The 12550-nt window shown below is 44.0% G+C and overlaps 1 protein-coding gene across 3 annotated transcripts in view; it reads left to right on the top strand.

Annotated features, from left to right (window-relative positions):
- Positions 1-8904: 8904 nt before the first annotated feature.
- CEP72 (centrosomal protein 72) overlaps positions 8905-12550 on the top strand; it is a 28631-nt gene continuing 24985 nt past the window's right edge. For all 3 annotated transcript variants that reach the window (XM_083473212.1, XM_083473211.1, XM_083473210.1), the window contains exons 1-3: positions 8905-9152; positions 10732-10859; positions 12351-12543. In XM_083473212.1, the coding sequence (XP_083329338.1) occupies positions 9080-9152; positions 10732-10859; positions 12351-12543 (394 nt within the window). In that variant the 5' untranslated portion in view covers positions 8905-9079. The remainder of the gene's footprint in view (positions 9153-10731; positions 10860-12350; positions 12544-12550) is intronic.

The following is a 12550-nucleotide window of genomic DNA, read 5'->3' as shown; positions in this document are numbered from 1 at the left end:
GACTAGATGAGCCCCAGAGTCCCTTTCAACTCTACAGCTCCATGATTCTATATTAAAAAGCACAGGTCCAAATACAGATCCTTGGAGATCTTCACTTTCTACACCTCTCCATTCAGAGAATTGTCCATTTATTCTTACTCTTTGCATCCTGATACTTAACCAATTCCTGATCCATGGTTGCTAAGCCTACTCAGGAATGTTCATTACAGAGTTGACCCACAGAGATGGGTGAAGGTTGAACTCTCCATGCATTATTATTTTATTACTTATTAATTAACACATGAGCTGATGCGCAGAGAGTTTGATCCTGCTGGGACACACCCTGCAGGCCAACGTTGTCATGGTAATTAACAGGTAGGCTGTCCTGCTCAACTTTCAAAATCAGCCCATGAGGGTGTGGGAGATAAAAATCTGGCCCACTGGGCCAAAACCGTTCCCCACCCCTCTTTTAATGTGTCACATGTGAAAGGACTCTGAGCCAGGAAGGTATCTGAACTCTTTCACAAAGACGTTTCACTAGGACATTTATTCTGATAACAGGTATTGTACTTTGGAACCATGTACTCTGCATTTATTTGAAGCATGATAGATGATTTTAAAACAACATTAAGTTGCATAAAAATCAATGATGGTCTAACCTAATCGAAAACTTCAGCACACAATAAAAGGCTGACGGAGGCAAAGGAAAAGCCATATTCCCAGTCAATTCTCTTCAACAAAATGACAGTTTATGAATCCATGAAAGGTGAGGTACTGTTTGCAAGGACATGAGCACAAAATGTGGGTTATGTATCAACCTGAGTCAAAAACGAGTAATACCTTATCCTGAAGCTACAACTCAGCTTTGTGACTTTTGTTGCTAAATGGCAGTGGCTTCCAATGGGGTGAGCTCCCGTCGCTCGGTCCCAGCTCCTGCCTACCTAGCAGTTCGAAAGCACGTCAAAGTGCAAGTAGATAAATAGGTACCGCTCCGGCGGGAAGGTAAACGGCGTTTCCGTGCGCTGCTCTGGTTCGCCAGAAGTGGCTTAGTCGTGCTGGCCACATGACCCGGAAGGTGTATGCTGTCTCCCTCGGCCAATAAAGCGAGGTGAGCACCGCAACCCCAAAGTCGGCCCCGACTGGACCTAACGGTCAGGGGTCCCTTTATAGATATGTTGGACCAAACGGTACAGAGGAAAAGGAGGAAAATTAGGCTAGAGAGGTCAGGTGAGAAAGTGAGCAGGGTTCCTGCACTTTTAATAGTTGGGGAAAAAAGGAAACTTCCATAGGAATAGAATACATAACAAGCTGCACCTAGCCACCCCAAACTAGACATGAAGTTGGCACTTTTTGTGGCACCTGCATGTAGACTGTGTCTACTTCCAGCACGGTGGACGACAGCCCCTTTTGGCATCCTCTGTTCCTACAGTGATATGTAGGGTGACCAGTTGAAACATCACATTTTTGGCATCACATTGTAAAAGATTCAGATCTCTTTTTATTCCCAAATGCCCTTTCATTACTTTCCCTCTTGCTCTTAGGTGCCACAGGATTTTGTGATTTGTCTGTACGTATTTAATTAATGCAGAAATCTGAATTGATTAATGGCATCATATAAAGACTAATTAAAACGATGGAACCTAAACTAAAGAAGCTAAGACACATTGAACTGAAATATGGGGATCATTTGGAAGATTTTTAAAAAATAAAATAAAAGACATTAGACTCAACCCAAAACTTGGTGAAAGAATTCATTTGCTAGGAACTGAAGAATCTGTGAGATAAGTGCAGCATTTTAATGCAAATTTCCCACATAGTTGTAGTAGATAAAAGCCTGCAGGGGTCCCATCTAAATCAGCAGCATACCATGGAGTCTTGACTCTTCTTTCCTTGTCTACTGAGGAGAAGACTTCAGGTCATCTAAGGTTATCAAAAATAACAAAACCATTGTAGGCCTCCATGATATTACATAACACAGTGAAGTGAGTTTGGAAGAGAACCCAGGGCACAGAATTATGAAAAGCCTCAGGAGGTTATATAAGGCCCTAGAAGAGTTATTGGGGGGAAATTATACAAAATAGTTAAAGGATTATGATTTCATTGGACTATTTTTGTGGTGTAAGAACATGCCAGCTATTGAATTACACAATGACTCTTCATCAAGAGATCCTGCAAGTGGCTGGCATTCTCTTACACCAACAGATGTGGCTTAATGAAAACAATACTTCAATAATTTGTATCTCTTATGTCCCTGGGACAAGCATTGCAACACCGTCTGTTTGAAAAAGAAGTATTTGATCAGAGTGCCAAACTGTATGGCAGAAACAAGATATCCTTTTTTCTCCTGTTTTTCTTCTTCAAAATATAAGCCTTTATCATTAGTAGATGAAGGCTTAGGGTTATTGGGATCACCCAAGCACCTGCCAGGGCAGCACTGTTAAAAACACACACCCTTTTCTTCTCTGTGCTGTTCTGCTCCAATCACAGGTTCAAAGCCATTCTATTCTAGAGCTGGTCTGTCAAAGTTCTCATTCTCCTGTTTATGTCCAATGTCAGGCCCTCAGAACGGGTTGAGACATTAACGTTACGAAGGGGCTCTAGATGGGAAAGAATCCAGGACTCCTGCGCCTTGTTTAGTTTCACAGAAGAGGGCATTGCAAGCGTAGCTGGCATGAGAAGATATATAAGAAGAAGGAAACTCAGAAAGTGGGACATTTCCCTGCGCACGAGTTGCAGAGTTGTTATTCCTATTATTATTCTAAGCCCTGAGTCAAAACATTCTGCCACAATTGGGGGGGGGGGTGAGGCTCTCCAAGGAAAAGCTGTTGCAAAGCCTCACCATGCTGCTGGGGTGCAACAGAACGCCTCCCTCTTAGTGGCTCTCCCTGCGAGAGAGGGGTGATCCACAGGGCTTTTCTGCTTGTCTCTTTCTGCCCTCAGAGGTGGGAGGGACAAGCAAGCAAGGCTGAGCTGCTCTGCCACCACCTCCATCTTTCCCTGGGCTGCTTCTCTGGTGGTTTGGAAGCAGTGGGGCAGGAGAGGTGACTGCAGGGACACCACCTTTTGCATTTCTGCTGCCTGAGGCAGCTGCTTCACCCTACCTCATGGTTGGGCCAGCTCTGGGAGGCAGACGCAAGAAGATTTGGAACAGTTCATAACTCCACTCTTAGATACCTTGAAAGTTCAATGGTAGAAAAGTAGCACATTTGTTGTGATCATTGACTTTTTCTGCTGCATAAGTTCTATTGGGATGTTATTGCAGGAAAAACAGCCCAGCCCCCTAGTTTCTGAAGCAACAAGAATGTGTGCCATCAGTTCATATAATAGACCAGTATAAAGCATATGTAGTGAGATGGTCAGAGATATACGGTAGATGCTCCTGAGGAAGACAAGCTCTGAATATTGGCGGGGGGGGGGGAGGCAAGAGATAGTTGACCCCCTTCCTCCTTAAATGACCCCCTTGACCATGCTTCTAATAACTAGGAATTAAATAAATGCCTCCAGTCCAGGGCAACTGGATAGCTCAGTCAGTAGAGCATGAAAATCTTAATCTCAGGGTCACGGATTTGAGCCCCACACTGGGCAAAAAGATTCCTGCATTGCAGTGGTCCCTTGCAACTTTATGGTTTTGTGTATGAGCTCTTGCAAAATATCACAATCTGGTAGTTACACACACAACCTGCCTTCTGCATTTCTTCAAGGTAGTTTGAATTGCAAAGGAAGTAGATGAAGCGTACTCAAAAAATTGTTTTAGAACTTCCTAGTTCAAATACTGTTAGAAACTAAAGCCCATCATTAGAGAAATTGAATGAACTGCAAATATTGAACAACACCTGAGCTCCAGGCTGAGAACAGAAGAACTCACAAACCCCAATTTACAGGAAGGAGGGAGGAGCGGGAAATCACATTCCCTTTTCCAACCACATATATTAGTTCTCGCAGCGTCTGGGAGCAATTTGGTGTTTATCATTCACTATGTTCCTGGGTGGAAGCTATTTTTAGACCCCCTTAATCCTTCTGTCTTGTCCACCCTTGCCCCCTCCTCCGTTGTGACTGATAACTTTGCTTCCAGGAACCCTGCGGGGCATGTTTCCAAATCTCAAATGTTTTAACATCTTTAGTGCCGCCCCCCCCCCCCCGAAATTCAAGGCAGGTTATTTTTAGCCATTTATCTTTTTTTGGACCTTATTTTAGCTTGCTTAATGATTCTCAATTCCTGTCTCTTGATTTTCCTTCCTAACACAGCCATAACTTTAACATTGCCTCTCACTGCTCAAATGTCAGTGCGGTTAAGTTCTGTTAAGCAGTGCGCTATAGTGGTGGTTTTTTTTAGCCTGTCTTCTGAGCAGTGGCGTAGCGTGGGGGGCTTGTGGGAGCGGGGCCTTAGGAACATTTGGATGATGGGGCGCAACCAGGCGCTCCCACAACAGGCTCCCTCCTCAAGCTTGGAGCTGCATGGTGTTATGTACTGAGTTGAATAAGATCCAAAAGGCAGCAGTCTGATTGGTCCTAGAACAATAGGGTCCAGAATGCAGCAGTCTGATTGGTCCATAGGAGACACCCAATCCAGCTCCAGGTGGAAGTGAATCCGCAACCTGATTGGCCTACAGGTGAATCCTGGAATTAGCCAATCATGTGGGGCCCATTGTGTAAATAATGTATATAAAGCAGACATTCTGGGGGAACTTCATTCCTCCTCACCACTATAAGCTGAATAAAGAGCATGAAATCCACACTCGACTCCGAGTATATTTCACATACCCAGGCTGGAGCTTCAAGAGAATGACAGCAGTGCCTCCTTCTCCTTATGGCCACTGAAGGGACAGCCGTGTGCACCCCTCCCCTGGGCCATCAAGGAGGGAGGGAGACCACGTGGGCCAGGGGGTGGAAGCAGTGGAGAGTCCAACCCCAGCCTTGCAATTCCACACAGGGCTGCCAGGGTGGAGTGAGTGTGCCCTTCAAATCAGTCTGATCGGATTGATTTGAAGCTGCCGCAACAGGCTGCCTCCGTGCCTCTCCCCCCCGGCGCACACATGCCCCGGACGACGGTAGCACACGCTATGCTGCTGCTTCTGAGGCCTGAGAAAGGAAGAAACATTTGAGGGTGTATAAGATTTTCTCAGGGACGCAGGTGGCGCTGTGGGTAAAACCTCAGCGCCTAGGGCTTGCCGATCACATGGTCGGCGGTTCGAATCCCCGCGGCGGGGTGAGCTCCCGTCGTTCGGTCCCAGCTCCTGCCCACCCAGCAGTTCGAAAGCACCCCTAAGTGCAAGTAGATAAATAGGAGCCGCTTACTAGCGGGAAGGTAAATGGCGTTTCCGTGTGCTGCGCTGGCTCGCCAGATGCAGCTTGTCACGCTGGCCACGCGACCCGGAAGTGTCTGCAGACAGCGCTGGCTCCCGGCCTCTAGAGTGAGATGAGCGCACAACCCTAGTCTGTCAAGACTGGCCCGTACGGGCAGGGGTACCTTTACCTAAGATTTTCTCACTAAGCTGCTGAGATACCTCCGCAGATGCTAGTAATATGGCCCACATGAGCTTGCCTTAGAGTGGAACTATACCTAAGTTACCTAAGGAATGCACAGAATTTTAAGCAGAGGTCCCTCAACTCCATGTGAAAACCAAGAGTCCTCTTGCCATTATTCAACTCAGTTGCTTACTCTCATCATACAGTCAAAAAGGGGTCTTTAGCCCCCCAACTCTATGTGAATAATGGAAGCTTTGGTAGAACTCTCCCTTAAGCACTTCAGCAACCTGCTCCCATTTGCATGTTTCTTGTGCATGTGATTCAGAAACAGAGGGAAAACCAGCAGTCCCTGTTGCTATTCACACTGGATAAAGGGAATAAAAAAAAAGAGCCCTCTCTGTGTGTCTCATTTTATACTAGATAAGATGGTTGATGTGCATAAGGGATAGATTGAGTCAAAGGCCGGCCAGCTAGTTGCCTATCTTAAAAGTAGACAATTTAAACAATCAGCGTATGCATGTTTTTGTTTTTTTAATTTATTTGATCTTTTTTTAATACAAACAACAACCGCAAAAGACACATACAACAAAAACCATAATAACATTAATAACACAATTTGCCAATTCAGATCTCAATACACTGATATACCTGTTTAACAATATTTCCCCCCTCTCTCCTCCCCCTACTTCCCATCACTATCCGCCTTATTGCTTAATTATTCCTTCAAGATTTATTCATATTTATCCATTCTTAATTTGCATCGACATGCAATTCGTTCGTATGTAGCTAATCTGTCCATGTTATCAATCCATGTGCCCAATGGAATCTTTTTGTGGCTCTTCCAATTCATCAAAACAAGTTTTTTTGCTTCTAATATAGCACGGTACATCCAGTTTTTTTGACCCCTTGTAATCTCCCAGCGCATGCATGTTTGCATCTAAAACAATGAAACAAAATGCAGAGTGCAAAGCATTCAAAGCTTTGAAAATTACTGAAGAGACAGTGTTTTGAAAAGTTACAACCAGCTCTGTACTTTAGTTATATGATACTGTACCACTCTTAGGGGACAAATCTGCTCTATTGAAATTCCTGCTTCAATTTTTAATTTAATGATTTGCCTTTTTGGCTTGCACATGTTTGCTGTAAAACCCTAATAAAAGCAGCATAAACAGTCTATGAATGCTATCATTATGTTAAAATTAAAGGGAAGGAAGATATTTCTAAAAACTGGCAGAACATCCAAATACTTTACTCTGTGCTTGCTTCACATGACAACAGATTCATCATCATTCTTTCAAAACTCACATTATTCTAAAACTATTACCCTGTTACCTTGCCAAAACCCATAGAACAGACTTCAAATAAAAGCACTTTTCTTAACTGTTTAATAAAAGGGATGCCAATTTGTATTCTTACTGTAAAAACATACTGAGCTTGTCATTTAGGGGTGCAATGAATTTAACGCTATTGGCAAATGATGTTCACATACTGTATACCTTTTTTTGGATTCAGAAATGTACTTTATATGCAGTCGCGTTCCATTTGCTAAAATGTAGGGTACAAATCTGATCAATGTTGGTTCAAATTCATGGATTTATCTGCAGTGCTCTTGGGAATTTAACTTTCTCTTGCCTGTTTCGTACCTACAAAAGGTAAAACTATAAACTTTGAAGAATTTAATCAAGGGATTACATTGCCAAGGCCCCAGACCACAGCTCTGCAAAGGGAGAGTTCTCTGGCAACTGTAGCTCTGAAAAAGACATGGATCCACTTGCTGGTCTGTTCCAGGTGGGTCGGTGGGTGACACTGCCACCAAACTTTGATGACTGGTCAACAGTGGAGAGATTCCCCTAGCATAACAGGAATGATCTGCTCATGTTTTGAAGATGTGAAAAGAGTTTGCCAAAAATATTAAAAGGCCTATGTAAGTTATGTCACGAGAGGGTACCTGATGCCTGTTGACCTCTTCTGGAAAGAAGCAATCATCTGCAGGGAGGAGGAAGTCTAAAATCTTTGTTCGTGGCAGTCTAGTTTGTAAGTTAAAGGGTTGATTCAGAAATGATGCTACCTATCCTGGGATTCTACATCTTCATTCTGCTGTATGGGAAGACCAGGCTACAGAGTAATAAAGAATTGAATAATCTAAATGTGTGTATGTATAACCCTGCCCTTAAATTCATCGCCACTAGGTTCAACTTTCCTTTGCAGACCATTCAGAGTATGCTACTTGTTTTTACAACCAATGGGAAAGAGACCCGTTTTACGTTATGGTCTTCAAGAAATTACAAAATCTTTCTCAGCTCCCAATGATAAACACTTTTGCCATCACTCAATTCCTATGCTTGATTACAACACACCTGTTGTTTTGTAATATGTAAGTTTATTAACATTTTGTTCTAAATGCTGAGGAAAACTCTGACATCAAAACTCCACCCAAGAAGAGTCAGTTTGTGAGCATCCTCCCTCTGTACCTTTTGATCTCATGAAAATCAAGATTTTGTACAAGTACATCCAGAAGACATTTGTAACACACATCCTTCTCCCTCCTACTTCCATAAAAACTGAACATCCCACTTTCCCCTTTAAAGGTCCTGGCAGAGGAAGAATCATGCTCTGTGCTGAAGTTGTTGTACTCCCATTGTTTCGAAAGCATTTCTATGGTGTTCTTTATAAAGAATCCAGTTTTCTTTATTCATTTAGGAAAGGATTGACCAGCTTCTACATTCTTGGGACTCAGTATACTTTGCAAAAACTCAATTTCAAAAAGGCAAAATTAAGGTGTAAATAACAAATTATTAATCAGCTGCAATTGCAAAAGAATGAAATTGCAGTAAATCCTCTCATACACAGGCCAAAGGAATAAAATAGCTCACGGGATGAAATCACAATATAAAATTGCAAAATACATAATCAACCCCAAAACAGATTGCTCATCTCAAATTAGACTCAATACAGTGGTACCTTGGTTTGCAACCGTTTTGGATTACAACCACGTCAAACCCTGAAGTGTGTCCCTTTTTTTGGATTACAACCCTTTTTTTTTTTTTTTGATTACAACAAATTATTTTTTTTTGAGGCCCCATTGGCGCCTTGGGGTACAACCTGTTTTGGTTTACAACCTCCGGACCGGATTATGGTTGTAAACCAAGGTATCACCCGGCCAAAGTGAGCCCATGCCTCTCATCACATATGTACATATATATTTAAGAGGTTCGTTTATAATCCTATTTTGGGAATGGTTCGTGTTCTTACGCAGCTGCATTTATTTTGTACTTTCTGGATGTCCCCGGATCATAGGACATATATTTGCGTTTTGTGCTACAAATCACGCCCTGCTCCTCGCAGCTGCTTCCTTTTCTTTTCTCTCTTTCTTCTGAAGGCGCCTCCTCAGACAATTTCCCGCCCGGCGGCTCCGAAGGCGGAACTCGCTCAGGCGTTGCCCGGCAACGGAGCGCCCGACTCTTCAGCGCCTGAGTGGGCAGCGGCCTCCTCGGGGGCGGCTCCGCTCCCCCAGGCCGAGGGTCCGATTGGCCTCTTCCCGGCGCGGGATCAGCATGATCCGGCGCATGCGCCCTGCGGCGGCGCTGGTTTCTCCTCAGGCAGGGCGGCAAGCGCCCGTTTAAAGCGGAAAGCGATGGCGGCGGAGGGGGTTCCGCTGACGGAGGAAAGCATCCGCGAGAGAGTCTGCCTGACGCACCAGAATCTCGGTGACCGACGAGCGGGGGGGCGGGGGGGAGAACTGACAGACGGAGCTTTCAAACCAGGCGCCTCTGACTGGCTGTTGGATCCGTTAATCAGGCGGCAAAAAGGGCGGGTTGGTGTACTGCGCGCGGAGGGGGCTGGACAAGGGGTGCGCGCTGTCCTATCGGAGAGGCGGAGGCTGTTGATTGGCGGGTCGATCCTCTGTCCAGTAGGGGGCGATGTATGTGTCAGCGCTTATGTGTCCACCGGGAAACCGTCCTAGGCTTCGCGCAGGCGCAGGCAACGTCCTGCTGCTGCTGCTGCTGCTGCTCTTGTCTCTCGCAATCATTATAATATCAAATACAGTCGTGTATAAATAAAGCAAACAGCAAGTAGGGGAGTTGTGGTCCGTTAATCCCTGGAGTGGCTCTCATTGTCTTATTAGGAGATCCCTTGCACGGTGCAGAAGCAACCTTTGTGCCTCCTGTCTGGGGCATCTACGAGCTGAAGTGGTCGCACTCTTTACTGGGGTTCAAAAGGGCTCCCCCAAGAGTGAGTTAACATTTGCATCAGCCCACACTTTTGGAATGCACATTCAGAATTCCTTCAAAAGACAAAGGCACAATATTTTGCAGCAGTGTTTCCCATCCTTCACTTCCTTTTCTGAATTAAAATAGAAATAATACTGAAAATAAATGTAGAATGTGCTACTCAAGGTGTTATTAGACAGCTCATCCTTACACCTGAAATAATTTAGGGCAGAGATGACTAAACTGGGTCTCTGTTGCCTGATTCCATATTCCATCATCCCTCATGATTGGCCATGCTGGCTGGGGATGACGGGAGTTGGAGGCTAGCAACATTGGGGAGCCAAGGGGGGGATAATTAAACTCTCTTCCACCCTGCCTCAGAGGAGTGTATTTTGTACCCCAACTGGTAAAAGGCAAAGCCAAAGCACTCACTTGTGTGAAGAAACAACATGAATTTATTCTGAAGCTGGATAGGTATTTGATTTGGAAGTACTTCAATGCCCCAGTTATGCAAAGAATGACAATAACTGCCTGTCCCCAGTGAGACCATTTGGAAGGAGATGAGACCAGAGCAGAGATGCAGTAGACTCAAAGGAACCATTAATTATGGGATCAATATATTTATTGGATTGATAACATGAAGAGTCTGCTGTTGATAGCATCTTCTGTTGTATCTGTGTTCCAACTCTTGAACTGGGCAAAAGATTTTGCGCAACTTCAAAAGTTTCATATACCTTTTAAAAGTAAAAATCCGGTCCAATCCAATATTGCACTTTGCCAATTTTCTATCTCTTGTTCTCTGGAGCCATCAGAAAATCAACTTTCTGTTTTTAGCCTTTTAGGACTTGGGACCCACCTTCAGTTGCAGTCTGAAATGTAGGCTACATTTAATATTTTGTCAGTGCAGTGCAAGTCTGGTTTCCGCCACCCCGCTTCCTTCCTATTCTCTTTTTCTTCCTTGATGGACACTTATTCTAAACACTTTGATCCACGCTATTATCATGAAATACGTTGTTCCTTATCTTAAGTGCCACCACAATGAAATATTAAACTCTCAATATTTTTCTCATTCTAGCTGATGTCCGGTCATTGTCTCTTCCTGGAACTTACCATGAAAAGATTAGTCATTTAGGAAACTCATTGGAAAATTTTATTCATCTAAAATCACTTGACCTTTCACGCAATGCATTGACTACCTTGGAGGTAAGGCATATTTGGGGCTTTGTATGTTTTACATTGTAGATCTATTGAATTAAACAGTTTTGTAAGCGAATTAACATTTCAGACATGGTTCACCCAGTTTGCATAGGATTGGTTATTTTACCCTGTTGTGGTATACAACTATAAACAGTCTATAAAAAGATAAAAGCTCACCCACAATATCTAAATCCCTTGAGAAGGAAAGTACCATATTTCAGTGGTCCAGCATAGGTTATAAAACATGCCACTGCCATTCAGATTAGACAATACAGTGGTAGCCCGGGTTAAGTACTTAATTCGTTCCGGAGGTCCGTTCTTAAACTGAAACTGTTCTTAACCTGAAGCACCACTTTAGCTCATGGGGCCTCCTGCTGCCGCCGCACCGCCAGAGCACGATTTCTGTTCTCATCCTGAAGCAAAGTTCTTAACCCGAGGTACTATTTCTGGGTTAGCGGAGTCTGTAACCTGAAGCGTATGTAACCTGAAGCATCTGTAACCCGAGGTACCACTGTACTGAGCTAGATGCACCCAGGGATGAAGGAAGGCTGTCCGGCACCTGGTGCAGGGTGTCGAGGGGCAAGTAGTGGGGCATTATAACTTAACAATTATCTAAGGTACCCTATTCAGATTAAGCAACTGCTTCTTTGGGATATAGATTATATATCTGTGGATGTGGTTGCATAGAGTACTTAGCCCATTATTTATTGTTTGATCCATTATATGACTCTTTCAGAGTGAAATTTCCATCCCACTATATGTGGTCAATGGGACGCGGGTGGCATTGTGGTCTAAACCACTGAGCCTAGGACTTGCCAATCAGAAGGTCGGCGGTTTGAATCCCTGTGACGGGGCGAGCTCTGTTGTTTGGTCCCAGCTCCTGCCAATCTAGCAGTTCAAAAGCACATCAAAGTGCAAGTAGATAAATAGGTACCGCTCTGGCGGGAAGGTAAACGGCGTTTCCGTACACTGCTCTGGTTCACCAGAGGCGGCTTGGTCATGCTGGCTGCATGACCCGGAAGCTGTACGCCGGCTTCCTTGGCCAGTAAAGCGAGATGAGCAGCGCAACCCCAGAGTTGTCCGCGACTGGACCTAACAGTCAGGGGTCCCTTTACCTTTATATGCGGTCAATACAGGACAGTGTGTGATACTTGCTTTTAGATCAATATGAGTATATCAGGTAGCATTATTTGCTGCTGTAGTTAGGTAAGTTTGAGCTTTAAAGAAAGTACCAGTAGATTGCAAAAGTGTTCACTAATCTTAGTAAGCAGAAATAAGTCAATGAATGATTTATTTTAGCTATGCTTTCTTTTGTTAAATGAAAATTGGGTGGCTCAATGGCTCATGTTTTTACATCTTAGCTTCAGTTATTTAACTTGCTTAGTACTGTTCGCAATGGTCTGTGGCTGCAAGCAAGAAATACTAATTTATGCACAGTTTACTGGAGTTGTAAGATGGGAATAAACATACAATTGCTTTTTAACCATTTCTTAACAGGGCCTTCAACATGTTACATGCCTAGAAAAACTCAATCTTTACTTCAATTACATTTCCTCGTTGTCGGAAGTATTTCGACTCCACAGCTTAACTGCACTCAAGGATGTGGATTTCCGGCTGAATCCTGTTGTTAAAAATGAATCTGATTATCGTCTTTTTGTCATTCACATGCTCCCAAATCTCAGGCAGTTGGGTGAGTA

Source organism: Podarcis liolepis (assembly GCF_965112155.1).
Source record: "Podarcis liolepis genome assembly, chromosome: 13".
NCBI lineage: Eukaryota > Metazoa > Chordata > Lepidosauria > Squamata > Lacertidae > Podarcis > Podarcis liolepis.
This window is presented reverse-complemented; position numbering and strand designations above follow the sequence as displayed.